Source organism: Hyaloscypha bicolor (assembly GCF_002865645.1).
Source record: "Hyaloscypha bicolor E unplaced genomic scaffold K444scaffold_19, whole genome shotgun sequence".
Lineage (NCBI taxonomy): Eukaryota > Fungi > Ascomycota > Leotiomycetes > Helotiales > Hyaloscyphaceae > Hyaloscypha > Hyaloscypha bicolor.
Window position 1 is genome coordinate 245,764 of NW_020194521.1, and position 20,442 is coordinate 266,205.

At 29.8% G+C, this 20,442-nt stretch overlaps 3 protein-coding genes across 3 annotated transcripts; 1 reads left to right on the forward strand and 2 right to left on the reverse strand.

Moving 5' to 3' along the window:
• Nucleotides 1-544: 544 nt before the first annotated feature.
• On the reverse strand, nt 545-2,307 carry K444DRAFT_288024 (uncharacterized protein). Its single transcript, XM_024871635.1, has one exon. The coding sequence runs from the start codon at nt 2,167-2,169 to the stop codon at nt 841-843; it is 1,329 nt and encodes a 442-aa protein (XP_024741469.1). The 5' UTR covers nt 2,170-2,307; the 3' UTR covers nt 545-840.
• A 1,563-nt stretch (nt 2,308-3,870) lies between these two features.
• Nucleotides 3,871-6,294, reverse strand: K444DRAFT_660349 (uncharacterized protein). Its single transcript, XM_024886452.1, has one exon. The coding sequence runs from the start codon at nt 6,286-6,288 to the stop codon at nt 3,910-3,912; it is 2,379 nt and encodes a 792-aa protein (XP_024741470.1). The 5' UTR covers nt 6,289-6,294; the 3' UTR covers nt 3,871-3,909.
• A 364-nt stretch (nt 6,295-6,658) lies between these two features.
• On the forward strand, nt 6,659-9,696 carry K444DRAFT_608924 (uncharacterized protein). The gene has a single exon (XM_024879475.1). The coding sequence runs from the start codon at nt 6,666-6,668 to the stop codon at nt 9,381-9,383; it is 2,718 nt and encodes a 905-aa protein (XP_024741471.1). The 5' UTR covers nt 6,659-6,665; the 3' UTR covers nt 9,384-9,696.
• Nucleotides 9,697-20,442: the final 10,746 nt, after the last annotated feature.

Sequence of the window (20,442 nt, forward strand, 5' to 3'; positions counted from 1 at the left end):
AAATGGATATATCACCATTCAGATGGGCACCGAGTACCTGGATAAGCTATGGTAAAGATGAGTGGTTACACTATGATGATGTTTTAGCCAACTGTTCGGGCGATGGATTGCGTGTAACCATCACGGCACTGTTATTAGACGGGGTGTGTACTTTCAGCGACTTCGCAATTCTTATCCAGGTAGAAGAGGACTTATATGAGTTGTCGCGATTAGCCTCCAGTCCAACCAGCCCAAGTACTTTTAACATAATATTTGTGCGCTATTTCAAGAATGAAAGCCCACAGTTGAATCTTGGGCGAAATAGCTCAGTCAAAGCACGCGTCGGTGTTGGATTCATTGACTCAGCGGTCGGTAACGAACTCCAATACGATTTTACTAGCGGATGGGACATTCAGCTCTTGACAGGAGCTGGGCGAGACAATTCGCTCGTATTAAAAATTGTCGCTGGTGAGTGGCAGGAGAGAGAGTTTCTTTTTACTTGAAAACCTAACATGTAATGAGAGGCGAGCTTGCTTAACGGGGCTTTGTGCTTCTTGTGTTTTCATGTAGCCGGACTCTAGCACATGTATTTAGCAGCTCAACGAGCAATATCTTATGAGAAAGGTTATGGAAAGGATTCGGTCATAATTAAATGCCCTTTGGGTTGAGGTAGGCCTAGGGTATCAGATCATGATATGGTGAAAGGAAAGCAAGCAAAGTAAGGACAGTAGAGCGATGCATTAAGCGAAGTGTGGCAGTAGAGGTACAAGAAGTTATATTTCCTAATACAATATAATCATAGACATCATTTGAATAAATGAAGATCTACCATCTGTGACTAATCTTAGGTTCAAGCCGTCTCTAACTGGACAGCGGGATTCTCTCTTTCCGCGTTGAGTGAAGATAATGGTAGACGGCGGCCAGTGCATCCTTCAATTGCTTTTCTTCTAGCTCCGAGATTTTCGACAGCAAAGCTTCGGAGCAAGAACCAGTGGACTCTCCTTCCCTTTTGCGCAAACAAGGCAGATCATCCACGAAACCCTTATTGAACAACATCTGGCAGTTGGCGCAGAGACAATGCTTGAGGGTTTTGGTAATATCTTCGCGGGTTCTTCGAAATCGATTATTATCCGGGTATAACATTTTTGCTACTACATGAGCTGCAGCGTAGTCTCCTGCCAGAAGGACTCCTACCGCACCCATAAGGGAGCTCTTTGGTTGAGCACAAGTGGGTACCCCAGAAATGGCCTCTTTGGAATTGGCTAACCACCGCGGTTGAGACGCAGCTTCGATGGCATTTGTGATAAGGCCAAAACCACCAAGAGCAAAATACAACTGCCGACTTCGAATATTCATCCATCCGATTATAACGATCTGAAAAGCCAAGACAATAAACGATAACCCAGAAGTAAATAGTCTTAGCAAGTCCGTTGTGTCTCGTAGAGCTTGACTATCCCAACAGAACTCTTCCAAGCTAATAGCTGTGCCGTCTAACTTTGCTTCTCGGATGATAAGTACCTCCATGCTATCATATCCCCGATGCAAGACCATAGGGCTTGGGTAGTGAATATTATAAAGCCTATGGTTCCAAGCCTCGTATCGTGGGGTTATCGATGCTAAAAGAAGGCCTTGTCCAACTATGGCGATCATAAATGCTACGAATACCTCAAATGTCCAGTTAAAGAAGCCCAGCACAAATGATATGGTAAGCTGTGCCATCAAGCAAAAGCATTGCAGCCAAAATTCCCAGCTATCTTGCAAACGTAGTGCAGAGATATCGACATCCACCACTCCAACCTCTCGTGTGACGCTGTATTTTTCGTCGACGGATTGCAAACGACGCTCTTCGCGAGGACCTTTGCTCCATACCTGCCAAATGTTTTGCAGGATGATATTTGAAGCATTATGACTTGCCCCCGAATCGAGGTTCGTTAGGATCAAGCCGTCCGTTATGGCACCTTCAGGGGGGCGATCGAAAATCAGATTCGGTGGGCCGGCCGACCGATTCATTGCAGCAAATAGCGATCCTGCGAGTGGAGTCCAACCGGGCGATATGGGGAATAGCCATTGCTTCCAGTGAGTCCGACGAGAGCGAAATCGAGACCAAACGACTTTCCAAATCGTAGCTTCGCCCAAGAGCATAAGCACGGATGTCACGTCAAGGTTCGATCGGTCTTCAAACATCCCCATTAGTGATCGTGTGACGATCCGATCGTCGACTTCTTGTGGCGGGTGATGGGTATAGGAGCCCCAGCAGTGCAGAACAAGCCAAGCTAGATGTGAAAGTATTGCGCGTGAAGAAAGCAACCAAATTAGGATGAGTTGAGTACGTTGGGGGAACTTCAAATTTGACCCTCCCTAGTTCGATTCACGTGTGATTTATGGTTATGTATTCTGCCGCGCGCAATGGCGATCTGCACGGGGCAGTGCACTCGGCCGAGCCCCAGCCTCCCTCACTCAGCTCGGCCATTCAAAGCACGGACATGGCCGTCAAAAGTCGGGATAACATCAGATCATACCGTGTCCCGTGGTCTAATTTTGGATTTTCGACGTATATCGTCCAATTAAAGGCTACCTGGCCCAGGCCCACCACAGGAAGCCTGTAGAAGCCTGGCGAAGCCGATTGTTACAGCGCTTGGGCGTTAGAGTGGATCTGCCAAACGGTTGCTTCAGCCTACTTGTATTGCCCTGTAGGCACCATGCACCACTGCAATGAAAGGCCATTGCTCTCCTTGACTGGCTCCGGCTCATCACGCTTTGGCCTTGCTTCATCAACGTCGACTTCGAGATCCTGGGCATCGCCGGCTTTGGATTCTCTATCGTGGTACAGTCGATCCGATCCAAAAGCGACAAAACGGTCGCCCTTTTATATCCATAATAACTTTTTAACCACAACCCCGAGTAATTAATACTAAGTGATGCGATTATAGAATAGAACCAGACGAAAAATACCTATTAATCAGATTTTTAATGCGATTTGTGGTTTATTAGTAATCGAGTTTTGAAGTGCACGGACGTTTCTTACTTTTTTGATTTCTGACCATACAAAACGCCAAAATATTTCACGAAAGTCACGTGTACCTAAGTAAATAATAAATTAAACTTAGACTTATAAGGTCTTATGAGGCTCCTTAAGCTTCTATAAGCTTAGTATATCTAGTAAAAGCTTAAATTTTAAAAGTTACTACTAAAGAGAATATAAAGTATAAAAAGTTTATGATTTTAATCACGTGCAGCCTCGTATACTATACGAGATGTGATTTTTTACTCTTACAAAACGCCAAAATTTCTATGCGAGCTCGTATAAAAATGCTCACATGCTTTGTAACTTCTGTAATATTAAAGGTATTAAAAATCGGAGACCAAGGAAATAATTACTATAAGATATACGATAGTTCCGATTAATATGATTTATATCAATTAGTATTTTGGTAGACTTTTTTTTTTTTGTCGCTTTTGGATCGGATCGACTGTATTAGCACCCACGACTGTTATTCTGGCGGAACTGGTTCTTGGCGTCTTTTCGTACAAGAACAACTTCGGCGATTAGGTATGAGAGACGAATCCTCTGACTGCGAAAGTGGGAATCTGTGTGCTAAGACGATATGGGCTGATATCCAGTCAGACACCGCATGAACATGAAAAGAACCTTATTACTGCTGCTCTGTATGTATTCGCAACTCGTCCTTGCTTTTGAGTGAATTTGGAGGTGGCTTACTGATTTGTGGATAGGTAGGTCAAATGTAGCAATGATGAAGTTGAGAAGCGGAGAGATACAGGGAAGAGAAGAAAATGAATTATAGAATTAAGTGGGGTGGTGGTATGCCTATTGTATAAATTTCTAATCAGAAAAGATCTATCTAGATGAGATCCTAGAGTTTAATAAACAGTCGAAAGCGGAAGTGCTACCTTTGTCGCCTGATACTTAATCTAGATAAGAGTAAAGGTCTCCCAGGACAGATCTCCGACAGTGATACCCTCAGGCGGCGGAGAAAACATCATAGACTGCTTGTCGAGAAAAGCCTCCTCAAAATGCAATTTCTCAACTAAAACGGGCCCGACAGGACGATATGTCGTCCTCCCAGATGCTTGGAAGACTTTCATGACTGCCAATCCATTGACGCTCTGACCTGGCAGGAAATTGTCAGAAATATTGCCGTCCAGAACAATAGCTTCATATTCCCATTCCTCTGGGGGTGTAGGCCATGTATTTTGGAAGAAGATGCGATAAACGCATCGATCAGCAAAAGACCCCACATACTTGACCTCTTTGTTATCAGCTTTTCTTGCCAGCTGCTGAGTGAGCAACCACCAATATGAAGTCAAGCCAGCATCTGTGCAATCCGCCGCCAGCGCCTCAATCCCGACCCTGTAAGACGATCTTGACATCAGTGTCTCAGGCGCCCAGGTGAAGTTCTCGATTGAAAGCTTAGGAGACTTCAAGAAAATGATATCTCGGGGCAGTTCGGCGACAATCTTTAAAGTTATGGCCATTCGTCGTTGTGCCAGCGCGCGGTTCTGCAACTCTAGCTCTGCTTTACAATTTTCGCAGAGATCTGACCACTGTATGAAAGGCTCATCATCGTCGACCTCTGCTGTGTTGCCTTCGGTCTCTTCCAAAAGTAGTGTAGCATCAATTCCAAGAACACCTGCTATCGCCAGGGTCTCATCCGTGTACCTAGCTGTACAACGCCAAGCAAGATCTCTACTCACGCTTGCAATGTTCCGTGTAGTAGAGCCAGTGCCTCGAAGACGCAGCAACTGTGATCCCAATGCCCGCCATACGTGACAGATACTGCTAGGAAGCGAAGAACGTCCGTATTTCATGATCTCAAGCGCATCTAACTTGTAAAGACCGTCAGAAAGCTTGAATATGAGCCGCTGTGCAAGCAGAGCCTCTTGGAAAGTCCAAAGCCGCTGCATCCAGCCCGAAGTGAATATTGCGCAAAATGTAACCTCTGAAGGGGAAGTTATGCTATGCAATTGTATTGTTTTGTCCAAGACCACTACTTCTGATGCGTTGAAATAAGTGGCATGCATCACGATGATGGCCTTTCGCCGAGCACTTCTTCGACTGGGTACACAGAGGGAGTCGATCCAGAAAGCTGGGTCGCGCACATTCATTACATCGCAAGCAACATCACGGAGGAAGGCAAACTGGCACGCAGGAAGCCCCTCTTCTGTGGTACTCCCAATTCCGTCCACCCATACATGGGAGAAAGCAAGATAGTCTCCTTGCGTCTGTGTCGATCGGGCCGAAACAGAGATGGTGCCATCGTACTGAAAGTTAATGACAGGTATGTATCCCCGTTTCAAGATGTCCAAGGTCTTCTCTAAAGGAGGCTTTAGAAACCGACAACCATGGCCATCACATCCTTGGCGATGCTTTATCTTATACTTCTCCCACGCAAAGTAATTCCGCTCACAAACACTTTCGGTGCATCTTTCGTGTTCCCTGCCCTCATTTCCTACCCAAACATTGAACGTCGTTAACCAGTCAATTGTAGATGCTCCAGCGCTTGACCCCAGGATTCTCAATGTGTAGGGGCACCAGCCACGATCTTTGAGAATGGAAATTTGGCTCGAAAATTCAGAGTCTGGATAATGCCATGAAAGAGCCGATGGTACCTTTCCAAATGTTGTCAGCCTCGCACAGTCTATTGCCTCTCCAAGACGAATGATTGAAGGTACAATGGGTGTAAACGTCTTTCCAAACCCTGGATAGGAAGCCTCCATGTGTCTGTAGAAATATTTCTGGTCACGATCGGCATATATATTCATACGCTTGATCCAATCGCTAACGAGTCCCAAAGAGTTGAGTATTCTTAAGTTCATAGCCTCTTTTTGGACCTCGTTTTCGAGTCTGATCTTGAAAATCCAAGCTTGTAGGCAGAAATGAAGGTTCCGGCTATATAAATATGCTACTGCACTTTTGTCTGTTCGTACAACGTACGATGGAGATACCGGCTTGTCAATAACGGATTCCAAGAGGCCTATGTAAAACCAGCTCTGGAGCATGGCGACGACTCGATTGGCGATCGAATGTCCATCTAAACTGGCCAAGGAGGCATGGGATTCTCGAAGATTTCCCTGCCAAATCTCTTGATAATTCCATCCGCGTCGTCTCGGATATAGTTCCAAATCTAAAGAAGTCGCGGCATTTTGATGATCAAATCCCAGCCATGGTGTTAGAGGTGGTTGGAATGGAATTACGTCCGACTCGTAGGTCCAATCAGTTGCCAGAGTCAGATTTCTAGATGCCGTTACAACGCCCTGCGGTCCTTGTGGGATAAAGACCAGGTGTTCCATATTAACAGCTTCATAGATATCTCGATCAATTCAAACTAGAAAGAAACTATAATATCGTACTGTAGCAAGGCATCAGGTAAGAAAGGTGCTCATAGCAGCATCTACACTGCTTATATGCCGTTCTTTTTGTTGGGCAGATATCAGGCAGACCTGCGTACGAAGCATTCGCGGCCTGATGCAGGATTTCCTTTTAGCTGGTCTCGCTTGTGTGAGCACGATTGAAAGGGCAACCATGAATGTTAGGGTTGACACGTCGCTAAAATCTTTGCAGGCGAGCCTATTAGGAAATAGAAACAAGATTACGTGGCTGCCTTCCACAACCGCATATCTGAGAGCTCTGCTTGCTGGTTTCCGCGCTCCATGCAATCGAGCCGATTATGGACCACATCCCGAAAACACATAACCATTCATATGTGGTTGAAATTCCGATCTACGACTCTGCCATTGCCTACCGGGAAGAACCACTCGGGTTCCAAGGCTTCAAGGACTTTCCTCGCAGCCTCGGGTACAATCTCGAGGAGCTAGAACTTTGTTCCAGCGAGCTGATTCTCCCCTGTGACTTGCTTCAGTCCTGGTTGTTCTTTGGTCTTTTAACGGAGATATTCGGTGGGCCTGCAACTCAATACAAACATGAAGACTTCATCAGAACGGATGCGTCAGGACGCCGGATGGCGTGTACGGAAATGCTCGACAAATACGCGCTGTACTGGACGGCTATGAGATGCCATGAGGATAGGGAAGTTGTGGTACGCCACGCACGGGACGTCGACAGCTGCCTGCGACTTACAAACACTGTGCTAAATGTTGTTGCTACTTCGCTGAAGGTTACGCCTGGCGAGGATGTGTGGGCCGCGGCAATGAATGCCCTAGTCCTGTCCCTCATGACTCTCGGCGAATATCTCTGCAGTGTGCGCGAAGGTATCATCAGATACAAAGAAGCTGGAACCCTTGAGCTCACAACACTCAAATGGCATTTGCCATTAATCGAAAAAACCTTAGAGAAGGACTGGTGTGTTGGGGAGATATCAATGTTGAAAAAGTGGAATGGTTTGACGTGTTTGTTCTATCTCACTACGATTGGACGAAAACTTCTTGGGAAGGGGCACTCGACATGTACCGAGCAAGGTGGATGCCAGGCACTTCAGATCGACTTTACTACTTACAAAACTGCGCATTTGGGCGATTGTGCCTGCAATAGGAGAGTTGGACCCTCACCAAATGAGATTGCAACCATCATCAGTAGCGGCCAAGTTCCACTCGTCGCTAGCGTCTCATCAGATCTAAATCAGGCAACCGGGCTCAGAGTTTTTGCCTCTGGGCTTAATGGACCTTCACGAGCCACTTATGTTGCTATAAGTCATGTCTGGTCGGATGGTCTGGGCAATAATGAAGGGAATTGGCTCAATGAGTGTATGTTCACACATATCCAGAATCTAGTCAATGCTCTTCACGGTTCAGCGGATTTTCCCGTTCCATTTTGGATGGATACTCTTTGTATTCCCAAGAGTTCGACGTTCAACGCTGTGAAGCAGCTAGCTCTAGCACAAATGGCCGACATCTACAGATCAGCAGACAAAGTTCTCGTTCTGGATAGCTCTTTGCAAGCAGTGAGTTGCGCCGACATTTCTTGGGTAGAGATGAATATGCGTGTTGGATACTGTCCATGGTCAACACGGGTTTGGACGTTGCAGGAAGGCAGACTGGCCCGAGAAGCTTACATCCAGTTCAAGGACAAACCTGTTAACCTTACCGACCTGCAAAAATCGGCTGAGCTGAATGACAATTTTCAACTACTTTCGAACCTCTTAGGTGAATGCGATAAGCATCATCTGATGGAGAATCCCTCGGCAAGACGTCTGATTGCAGCGGTGGCAACGTACCAAGCTCCCGAAGATATGATCGAAATGTCGATGAAGAGCTCTTTCGAAGACACTGACGAGGAAGAGCTTCATCAACATGCAGTCCAAACCATAAAACGGAATGCACCTTTAGAAAAATTGAAAACGACATGGTTACCTTGGCTAAGAGAAGTAGAGCCAGACGCAAAAGAGACCTCTGCAGATGAAGATCTCCGAAATCGAATCTTTGTGTACTTTCCGAGTCCTGTAGCCGGTCATAGTGTGGCTGCAATCAATAGAATCCGTGGCTGGGGCTACGCCCACCTTGCTAACGCGCGGAGCAAAACCAATTCTACGGGGTATGTCCAGGGTTACCGCCCGTGTGAATTATTTCTCGACGTTTGCAAAGGTTTTCAAGGGAGGACGACTAGTAGAACAGAGGACGAGACTATTTGCTTGGGCCTGCTGCTACAAACAGAAATGAAAGACCTCTTGGCAATTAAACCCATACCATGGGGACAGAAAGACTTCCTGATTAAGTTAGACTCTTGGAAATGCATTCGCTTTGTTCTCAGCATGTTCGGTGTAGATATTCAGAAGTGGATTGGATCGTGTCACGAGGAGCGAACGAAGCTGTTGTATCGACAAATGGTCGAAGTCCCCACGACAATTATTTTCTGGAATTCTCCACGACTTCAATCCGATGGGTGGAAATGGGCACCTCGATCGATTCTGTATAAAGACTTAGAGTTCAAGATATTCGAGCCTAGGGACTGTTTCAAACGTGGCATCGTGACGAACAGAGGTCTTACTGTCCAGCTTCCAGGTTTCAAACTTAGTCAGTTATCTCACGACCATGAGGCTCTGAATATGACGACCACTTGCGATGACGATGAGACTAGATTTGCCAATACTACTCTCGTGATACATACCCACGACGAAGCTAGCGACAATCTCAGACCTTGGAGACGAGGTTGGCTGCGAGTGAGATTTCGAAAAATCATCGGTTCGGATTTCAACACCCAGGGGTTATCGTGGGCTAGTCTCGTGAAAAGCGGAGCCATTGACAACTTAGCAATTCTGATTTCGGAGGAGGGAGCATTGGTGGAGATGTATGGGAAAGAAGAGGAATGCAACTTCGCTCATCATGTTGCTCTGATAGAAAGAGCAATCCCAAGGTCTGGACAAGAGAGAGATCAAATAGAAGTCCATTGTTTTGGTGAGTATTTTGAGATAGGAACCTGGTGCATAGGATAGCGAGGACGGAACGGAACAGCATAGTACAGAAAATTAAGGCTTGGGCTTCAGTTTGCTAAGGGGCTTTATTTTACGCTGGTCGGATTGAGATATCGCTTTCTATTGATCTACCTTTACTCAATTCTCCGCGTGGGTTAGGATGGCAAATCCCAAAAGGAGTATCCGCAGACGTGATCTGGTCCTAACGACGGACATTAATAGCGCTGATCGTAGCTGAGAGCAGTCGATCGAAAAATTCCTGCGAATGGTCTGTAAAACGGGCGGTAAGCCAAGGTCGTCTATCAATCTCGCAGTATGACCTTCATATTCAGAGGCGAGTAAGATCTCTCCACCCATTGACAAATTGGTCAGCTAACCCATCTCTTGATTAAAGCTATGTTCACAATCAGATGGCTTAACAATTCTCTATGCAGTTTTCAAGCTTCATCGTCATATTCGTGGTACATAAGCAGGCGCATATTGTCTCAATAGGTTGCATGGGTAGAGTGTCAAATTTGCTATTTTCCAAGAGTCAAATATTAATCTCATTTAATCTTTCAATATTAGAAAGGGGGGTAGAGGTAGAGGATTTATGAGCTTTAACTATATATAGAATTGTCTATATAGCGATAAGATATCCTGAACAAGCTTAGCAAGCTGGCAGGTGTCAGAGAATATTGGCACAAGCCCCACTATATTAATCCAACAAAGAAGAAATTATGCTCAACAAGAATTGCTTTGATGAAGCGCGGAGCTGCAGACTTGCGGTGAAACTCCAATATTGTGGCCTATGCATTGCAGCCTAGCAAACCCTGTTGAGTGTACGGTCATGTGGCATGAGCGCTTTTCACTAGCTACTCTGCATTTGATGTTCTGTCTTTCTATTATAATAAATATCTATTTGTCCTTGATTTGTATTCCATTAGTCGTTAATATAACTAAGGGTCTCTAACCCCCTAGAAAACCCTAGACAATTACACTCCCAAGAATACTTGCTTCCTTATATAAAATAAGAAGCAATCCTAAATATAAGTAGTAAGTAGATATAAAAACCAGAATTAGTATGGCTTTAAAAGTTAATAAGGAATATCTCACGGATAAGCGTGCTTGAAGCTTTATAAAGATAATTCCTTTATAATATTAGCCTAATAAGCTTTTGTAATTTAATGTATTATTAGTAAATATAAATATTATCTTAATTTCTCTTAAAGCAAGACTAGTAGTCTCTAAAAAAATTAATTATATTAAATAATAAACTAGTCTAATTAAGTAAGATTCTTGCTTTAGTATTACTTTAGTAAGCTTTTTTCCTTAAAAATAAGATAATACTAGAGCTAGATTTTTATTTAATTAGGTTAGCTTATTATATATTACAAATATATATTGTTACGTGGCACCAGTCACGTGGTGCCACTGCACGTGACTTAGCGTGTAGCCAGTGCTTTTAGCCCGGCACACAGCCTTTAGCTCAATTCAAGCTCTTTACCACTACTGCAATATCACCTTATCGTGACATATATATATATATATATATTAATTAAAGTAATTATAAATATTTATAACTAGCTTAATTAATAATTAATAATTAAATTTAATTTATTAATTTAATTTAATTATTTCTTATATTAGAAACTATTATATTATAAGTTTTTTATAAAAGTACTTTAATATAATAATTACTTTTAAAATTCTTAAAATATAAGTTTTTAATTCTTTATATATATATATTTTTTAAATAAAACAACCCGGTTTTCTTAGTTTTTATTATATTTTTATATAGAATAAATAAGAAATCTTAATAATAAGATTAAGAAATTTATAAATAAGGACTATAACTTTTTTATATTTGTATTATAATATAATAAATAATAAAAATTCTTATATAATTAAAATTTCTTAATATATAAATATTTATTAGTTATTTTTATAACCTCGAATTTTATTTTAATAATAATTAGCCTCTTATTTCTTAAATAACTTAATATTTTAAAATAAAGCTTTTATTTAATTTCCTTATTTATTCTTTTATAACTAATTAATATATTTTTAGTTTATATTTATTTTAATTTATTTATTATTATTTATTATTCTTATAATTTTTTATTTACTCTTACTTTATATTATAAGTATTTTATTATTAGAATTTAATAAATTAAATCTTTATATAATAATATTAAGCTAAAATTAATTAATTATAATTTTATTATATTCTTTTTCTTTTAGCCTTAAGTTTAATTCTTTTATATTTACTCTATTTATAATTTAAAGTATATTTATTTTAATTAAATTAAATATATATATTAAATTTATTTTCGATTTTTTAAATTATAATTATAATTTATATATATATTATTATTTAAAAAACACTTAATTAATAGCCGGTTCTCTTTTTATTATATTTTATTTATAATCGAAAAAGGCAAGTATTTTATTTAATTAAGTATTTTACCGAGATTTATTTAGTACTTAATTTTTAATATTAAATATATTTATAATAAAATTAAAAATTTAAGCTTTCTAGAATTATATAAAATCGGTATTTGCCTTTATATTACTTTTAGTATTTAATAAGTTTTAGTAAATAAAAGAAAGTAGTTTAAAGTTTATATATTATTTTTTTATTAATATATTTATTTTTATTAATAAAGGTATTTAGTATTTCTCTCTAATTAAAGGCTAAATTATAAAGAAATATTATAAACTAGTAAATTACAAGTTATAAATTAGGATAAAAGTTCTTTTTATAATAAGCTTATTTAATTATTATAAGGTTTTTATTAAATTCGCGAATTAGTACTATATTCTTATAAGCTTAAATATTAATAATAAGTATCTTTTTAATTTTATAAAAAGTTTCTTTATTATTCTTTTTCTTCTTTTCTTTAATTTTAATATAAAGCTTTATTATATTTATAAATAAGCTCTTTTAATATAAGCTTTTATAAGACTTTGCTTTTTAATTATATTTCTTATAAAGCTTTATTTAAAGAGTCTAGTACTTTATTATTTAGAGATAATTCTTTTAATAATAACCTTTTAAGTTTTTCTTAAATTATTTAAAAAATTTATAAAATTATAATTTATAAGTATATAATTTATAAGTATATATTTTACAAGTATATAATTTATAAGTATATAATTTATAAGTATATAATTTATAAGTATATAATTATATATTTTTCAATTTTAGCTTTATAATTAATAAGCTATATACTAGAACTTTTAAAGGAATTCTTAATTATATACTTTTATATTATTTATATATAAATAAAAATAAGATTATGAAAAAAGAAAATAGTTATAAATTTAAAATCAAGAAATTAAAAAACTATATAAATTATTATTTAATAATAATACTTTTAGAAATAAAATATACTAATATTAAATAATTAAAGAATATATATTAAATAAAAAAGAAATTAGAAAAGCCTAATATTATATTTACTAGCCTTTAATTAAAAGAATTTATAAATATAAAAAGAAATATTTTTTAGAACTTATTTAAACTAGCTTTTAAATACTTAACTAAATAATTAAAATATTTTATAGTTATATTATTATTTATAAATTTAGTAAAAATATACTTAATATACTTTATATTAATTAGGTTTATATTTATTTAAATAAATAGTTTTATTTATTATAACTAATTTGTAATTCTTTTATTTTTATAAATATAATTATATATTTATTAATAAAATAACTAATATAAGCTTTTAATTTATTTATATTTAAAATATTTTAATATTTTCTTTTATATAAAACTCGAGTTATATATATATAATTAGCTTTATTTTAATTATATAAAGTATCTTGTAATTTCGTATTTAAATACTAAATTAACTAGCTAAAAAAAAGTAGTTTTAAAAGAAATTTAGTCTAATTATATTAGATATATTATTAAATTTAAAGAAGTACTTATAGCTTTTAAATTAGCCTTTTATTACTTATAATAATATTATTGAATTATTTCTTTTTATATTTTATTTAGAATCTTATTATATATATTATAAAGTTCTTAGAAATTTCTTTTTTTATGATATTTATAAAGTATCGATTTTTATAAAAAAGCTTTCTTAATATAATATATTCTTATAATAATAATTAGCTTCTATAATATATAAATAATAGAAATACTTCTAGAATATTTTACTAATTTTAGTAAAATTAAATAAAAATATACTAATTTTTATAATTTTTATATATAAACTAAATAATAAATAAGTTAATAAATTAAGCCAAATATATAATTATAAAACCGGGTTTCTGGACTTAAAAAGCAAGATAAAGTAACTCTTAATTCGAGGATTCTAAACTAAGAAAAGAAGCTCTTAAATATAGAAGCTTAGTATTTTAAATACTAGAATAGCTATATATATTATTATAGTTATATAATACTAAATTTACTAATAAAATAACTAAATATAATATTATTTTCTCTTTTAGAAAAGCTTATTTCTAAGTATTAAAAATAAGCTTTTTATAGTTTATATAAATTATATAGTTTTATATATCCTAATTTCTATATTTCCTATTTATATATTTATATATTTTATTAGTATTTAATATACTAGTTTTTTTAAATTAGAATTTGAATTAGAATCGGGGCTATAAGATTTAATTAAAAGAGCTAAATTAGAATTATAGTTATTATTACTATAATTTATTAGGAAAATTATAATCTTTAGTTCTAGCTTTGGTATCTTTTTATATAATTAAATATTATAGTTCTTTATTTAGTATTTATTACTTCTATAATATATATATATTTGCTTTATTTTTAATATAGCTAGTATTTTATTAGAAATATAAATTATACTCGACTATTTATAGAAAAAAAAGAGAAGAAAAAGAATTATAGAAGCTTAATAATTATATTAATAATATTAATAATTAATATATCTATAGTTTTATTTTTATTTAAGTAATAAGGCTTCTTTTTAGGATTATAATATTTATATATACTAGATTATTTAGCTAGTTATTATATTATTTCAATAAACTTAATATAGATTTGAGAGAGATTTAATAATTAAGTTAGTTTATTCTTAATTATAGTATTAAGTTCTTAATAGAAAGCTATAATATTATTAATATTATTCTAGTCTTATTTTTATATTTTATAAAATATATATTTAAACTTAGTAATAAAAGTATAAAGCAAATTAGTACCTTATTTAAAAGAGTATAGCTTATTCTCTGCCTCTTATACCTTATTTAAATTCAAGTAAATATAAGAGAGTTAGTTAAGAATTGAAATATAGAACCAGATTTAATTATTTTATATTTAAGAAAGCTAAAAAAGCTAAGAAAGAATTATAGCTTGAATATAAGATTCGATATTAAGATAAATATAGTAAAACTAAGTAATAGTATTACTAATAGCTTTGTAATTAACTTATAGCTTGGCTTTAATTAATAGAAGCCCGATATTGAACTTATGGATCTAGTTATTAAATTTTTCGGAATATAAAAGAGAGGATTTTAGCTTTATAAAAAAGAAGCAAATTCGTAAAAGAATAAGTTTATTACCTTATTACTAAATAACTTTAACTTAATATCGAATCTCTATTTATAGCTTGGTAATTATATTAGTAATTTGAGTCTATAAAAGTAAATCTATAGTATTAGAAAAAAGAAGAAAGAATTATAAGAGAATATAAAATAAGAAAGAATTTAATAAGCCTTTAATTTTTCTAATAAATAATAGTTTTATAATTATATATATTAATAGTACTATTATTAAAATTACTATAAAATTATACTTATATATAAGATATAAAAGTAGTTTTATTTCCTTTATAGAAATAAGAGGCAAGTTTAGAATAATATTATAAAACCGGGTTTCTGGGCTTAGAAAGTAAGATAAAATAGCTCTTAATTCGAGAATTCTAAATTAAAGAAAGAAGCTTTTAAATATAAGAGCTTAGTATTCTAAATACTAGAATAACTATATATATTATTATAGTTATATAATACTAAATTTACTAGTAAAGTAACTAAGTATAATAATAAGAATTATAAATAAATTTTAAGGCTTGTATTTTCTTAATAAAATATTTAATTAAATAAAATACTTGCTTTTTCTAATTATAAATAAAATAAAATAAAATAAAATAAAAACCGACTAATAATATTATAATATTAATTAATTTAATTTAATTTCAAGTAATATAATTTATTAAAACCTTATATATATTTTTTAGTTTTCTTATTTTCTTACCTTAGTATATATTTTCTTATTATTATTAATTTATAAAATTTAAGAAAAATTTAAAATTAATTAATTATTTTTATATTATTAAAGATATAATTAAATTCCTTAATTATTTTATATATTATAATTCTTTAAATAAACTAATTTCTTTAATATATTTAAAAATAACTTAATTTTTAAATAATATTAATATTTATTAGAATTATACTTTTATAATACTTAAGATAACTTTTTAAAATTATATTACTTTATAAGCCTTTATTAAGAATTACTTTAAATAATATATATTATATATTTTATAAAAAAAGCTTATATTTTATTATATTTTAAATCTTTATTTAAAACTAAACTAGCTTTTATAATTAATTATAAAAATGCAAGAAAATTATATAAGCTATAATTTATTTTTAATTAAAGGAATTAAAAAATAACTTGAAATCTTTAATAAATATTACTTAATTATAAAAAGTAATAATATATACTAAAATAATTTTATTTTAAATTCTTAAATTCTTAAATTAATTAATTAAAAAAAAATAGTTTAATACTTAAAATATTATTACCTAAATTAGAAAACTTATAAAAAAAGCTTATTTCTCTAAATAATAACTTTTAAAGAAAGTAGCTAATAATAATTAATAAATAAAAATAAATTTAAAATATAATTTCTTATAAGAATACAGTTTTATAATTATAATAAAAAATAATATTAATTAGTATTTTAATAATTCTTTAATTAATTTTAGATTAAATAAAAAGAAATATTAAGTTTAATAAATCTTAAATTAATAACTTATAAGTAAGAATTTTCTTTTATATTAGTAATTATATATATTTATTTATTTCAAAAAAAATATTAAAAAGCTTTTTAATATTATTAGAAATATTCTAGACTTTTAATATATATTAATAAATATAAAAACTTTACGAGATTTAAAATAAATAAAGTTTAAATATAATAGAAAATTATATATTTAATATATTTAATATTTAAATAACTTTTAAAAAAAATTATATTAGAACTAATATATTTAATATAAGTATAAAATTACTAAAATTATATGGGTTTATTAAATATTTAATAAAAAATTTAATTAAACTTTTAACTTATATATATAAATTCGAATTAAGTTTAAATTAATAAATATTTATTAAATCGAATATATTTAATTATTTAATTAAAGCTTTATTACTAGAAACTTTTTAAAGAAAGGATTCGAATATTAAAAGTATATATTAGTTTAATATAAATAAAACAAATTATATTACTTTAATTATTATTATTTAACTTATATATAAGAGATTTTTAATAATTAGTATCTCGTTATTTGTAAGCTAAGTTATAGCTTGTTTTTTATAATTTAACTTACTTTTAACTTATAATTTATTATCTTTTTATTTTTATATTATTTTTATAATTTATTAATTTAATTTCTTATTAGTTTTTCTTATTATTATATAATATTAATCTTTTTATTATAATTATAACTTTTAATTAAGAACTAGCTTTTTTTAAAAAACTTTAAAATATAAAAATATTTTATAATAAATAATACTTATTTTTAATATATTATTTCTTTTTTTTTAATTCTTTTACTTATTAAAGATTTAATAAAATATATTTGTATTTTATTTATAAGGCTTTAAGATTTAATATTAATTTCTTATTATACTTTTTCTTATAATATTAAATTAAAATAAATTAGAAAAACTTCAAATAATAATTATTAAAAAAAGAAATAAAATATATTTTATAAAATACTTTCTTAGAAATATAATTTTTATATTTTAATAATATTATTTATAATTAATTTCTTGTTTCTTTAATTTAATTCTTTTAATAATTTTTAATAATTTTTAAGCTTTGAAATATTTTTTAAACCTAAAATTTCTTTATAAATATATATTATTAAATCTAGATTTATTAATAAATATTAATAATTTTAAAAAAGTAAAATTATATATATTTAATTAAGCTTAATAATAATACTTAAAGTATTAATATTAGTTAATATTATAAGAATTAATATTAAATTAATTAATAGTAATATTAAATAAGCTTTTATTACTTTTTTATTTTATTAAGCTTTATTTTTCTTTTCTTATATAATAATTTTCTTTAAAATATATTTTTAAAATATTTTCTTTATTTAAATTAAATAAGTTTCTTATATTATTACTTATAATAAAATTAATTATATTTAATTTAGCTTATAATAAAAAGTAATTCCTTATTTAAACTTATTAATAATAACTTTATTAAAATAGTATTTTTTTGTATTATTATTTTTATTATTATATAATATAAGCTTAATAAATATAATAAAGTATATTAAAAAGTATTATTCTAAAATTATAATAAAAAAGCTTTAAATAAGACTTAAAAAATTATAAAACAAATAACTTAAATAATTATATTATTAAATTAAAGTTATTAATAAAGCTAAGGAATTTAATTTAAAGATTTTTGAGGCTTTTTTTAATATAATAATCTTTATAAAAGTTTTAATTTCTTTAATTATTATAGAAAACCTTTTATATATTATAATTAAATAATTAAAGTTTTATATTTTTTATTAAATATTAAATTATATATATAAAATAAAATAATTATATTTTATTTTAAAGTTTTTAATAAAATTAAAGAAGCTTAAATAAAATATATAAATATTATATAATAAGCTATTTAATTAGTACTTTTATTAATATATATTTCTCTTAATATTTAAACTTCTTAAAACTAATACTTTTTTTTAATAATTTATATTTATTTTATAATATATAATTTAAAGAAATAAAAAGCTCTTTTTATTTTTATTAGTATAGCTATAGTTATTAATAATTATATAATATAATTATATAATATAGAAGTAACTAGAGATAATAGGATATAAGTAATAGATAATAATTATATAATCTTATATTATATAAGTAATTCAATTAGTAGCTAGTTCCTATTAGGCTTAATAGATTTAGGGATTATATATTAATACTATAATACTATAATCTTTATTTCTAAATAATAATAAACTTTACTAATTTATATAAATAATATTTTATAATTATATAATAGTATTATATATTTCTAATAAACTAATATTAATTAGTTTATATATATAAATTAGATAGTAAAAAGAATTAAGCTATATTTATTTAAGATTTAGTTTTTTAGGGATAAAGCTATTATTTTATATTAAAGAAAGAATAATTATTAATTACTTTTATTTATAATTCGGTTTTATAAAAAGAGAGAGATATTTGATTTTATTAAGACCTAATTAAGCTATATTAAAGAAAAGAAATAATAGTTGCCTTTACCTATAATTCGATTCTATAAAAAGAAAAAATACTACTTTTTACTAATTACTAAATAGTTAATTATTTAATTATTTAACTATTCTATAAAAATATTTTCTTTATAAAAAATTACTTTTTTTATAATTATTCAAATACCTAAAGCTCTTAAGCTTTAGAACTATTAAGTTCTTCCGGAATCTTAATATTTTATTTCTTAAATTTCATTTCCTAAATTTCTTATTATAAATGAAATTTTTATCTTAAATATAATAACTTCTATTTACTTATTTTATAAATTACTCTTCTTTTTATAAATCTATTTTCCTTATAAATTACTATATCTCGAACTAGATATAAGTCTATAGAATATATAATAATAGAACTTATTATAATAAATAATTCCTTTATTAGATTTATTTAATCCGATTATTTTATATTTATAAGAACTAATAATTTTAAGGAAATAATAATAAAATAGAGATATGAGATTAATTTAGATATTATTATAATATATAAGATATTTGAGTTTTTAGATATTAAGCTATTTTAATATATTTTCTATAAAATAGTTTATAATAATCTTTAGAAGCTATTTAAATATAACTTTAAGGACTTTATTTATTAAAGGAACTTTAATAAACTTAAACTTCTAGAAATACTATATTTATATAAGGTTCTTTAATATAGTAATATATATATATATAATAGAATACTAGTATTCTTATTATTATAACTATTTTGCTTTCTATTATTAAGGAAAATATATAATATATCTAAATAAATAAGAATCTATTAATAGCTAGATTAGATCTTATTAAGGAATTAATTTTATTATTTTTAATATTTTTATATTATTATTACTTCTTTTACTATTTCTTTTATTACTATATCCTATATCTTTATTAGATCTATATAGTAATATAGAATCTTTAAAAATAAATAATATACTTTTATTAGTTCTACTACTACTATTATAATTATATTCGAATACTTCCTAATTACCCTTAATTATAAGACTTATTAGGGAAATTACTAAGATCTATATTAAAGAATAAAAATATAATAGATCTAATAGTAATTTTAATTATAAATTTATTATTTTCCTTAATATTTACTAATATATAAAGCTTTTATAAAAGATACTAATACGAGCTTTTTCTATTATATTAAAGAAACTAGCTCAAGACTACTTCTATAGTAACTAGCTCTCTTAATATATATATAAAGAGGCTTATATTAATATTTATAGCTTTTTTAAAGGCCCTAAATTCAAATATCGAAATTTAGATAAATAAAATACTATTATATTAGCTTTTATAATAGCTAAATTTCCGGAAAAGATAATATTTAAAACTATTTAATTACTAATTAATAAATTATATTAATTATAATATAGTTTTATATCTAATTTATAAAATATTAAATTTTTTTATAATAAAATTATTATTTCTTATTAAGGCTCCCGGATATATAAATATATAATCTCAGATCCTTTTATAAATCTCGGCTAGCTTATTAATAAGCTCTAATTATCTATTATTATATATAAGAGTAAATAATAAGCTA

What these genes read in the sequence shown, in the direction of transcription:
- K444DRAFT_288024 (XM_024871635.1), bottom strand. Translation starts at nt 2,169, where the DNA reads ATGGGGATGTTTGAAGACCGATCGAACCTTGACGTGACATCCGTGCTT.
- K444DRAFT_660349 (XM_024886452.1), bottom strand. Translation starts at nt 6,288, where the DNA reads ATGGAACACCTGGTCTTTATCCCACAAGGACCGCAGGGCGTTGTAACG.
- K444DRAFT_608924 (XM_024879475.1), top strand. Translation starts at nt 6,666, where the DNA reads ATGGACCACATCCCGAAAACACATAACCATTCATATGTGGTTGAAATT.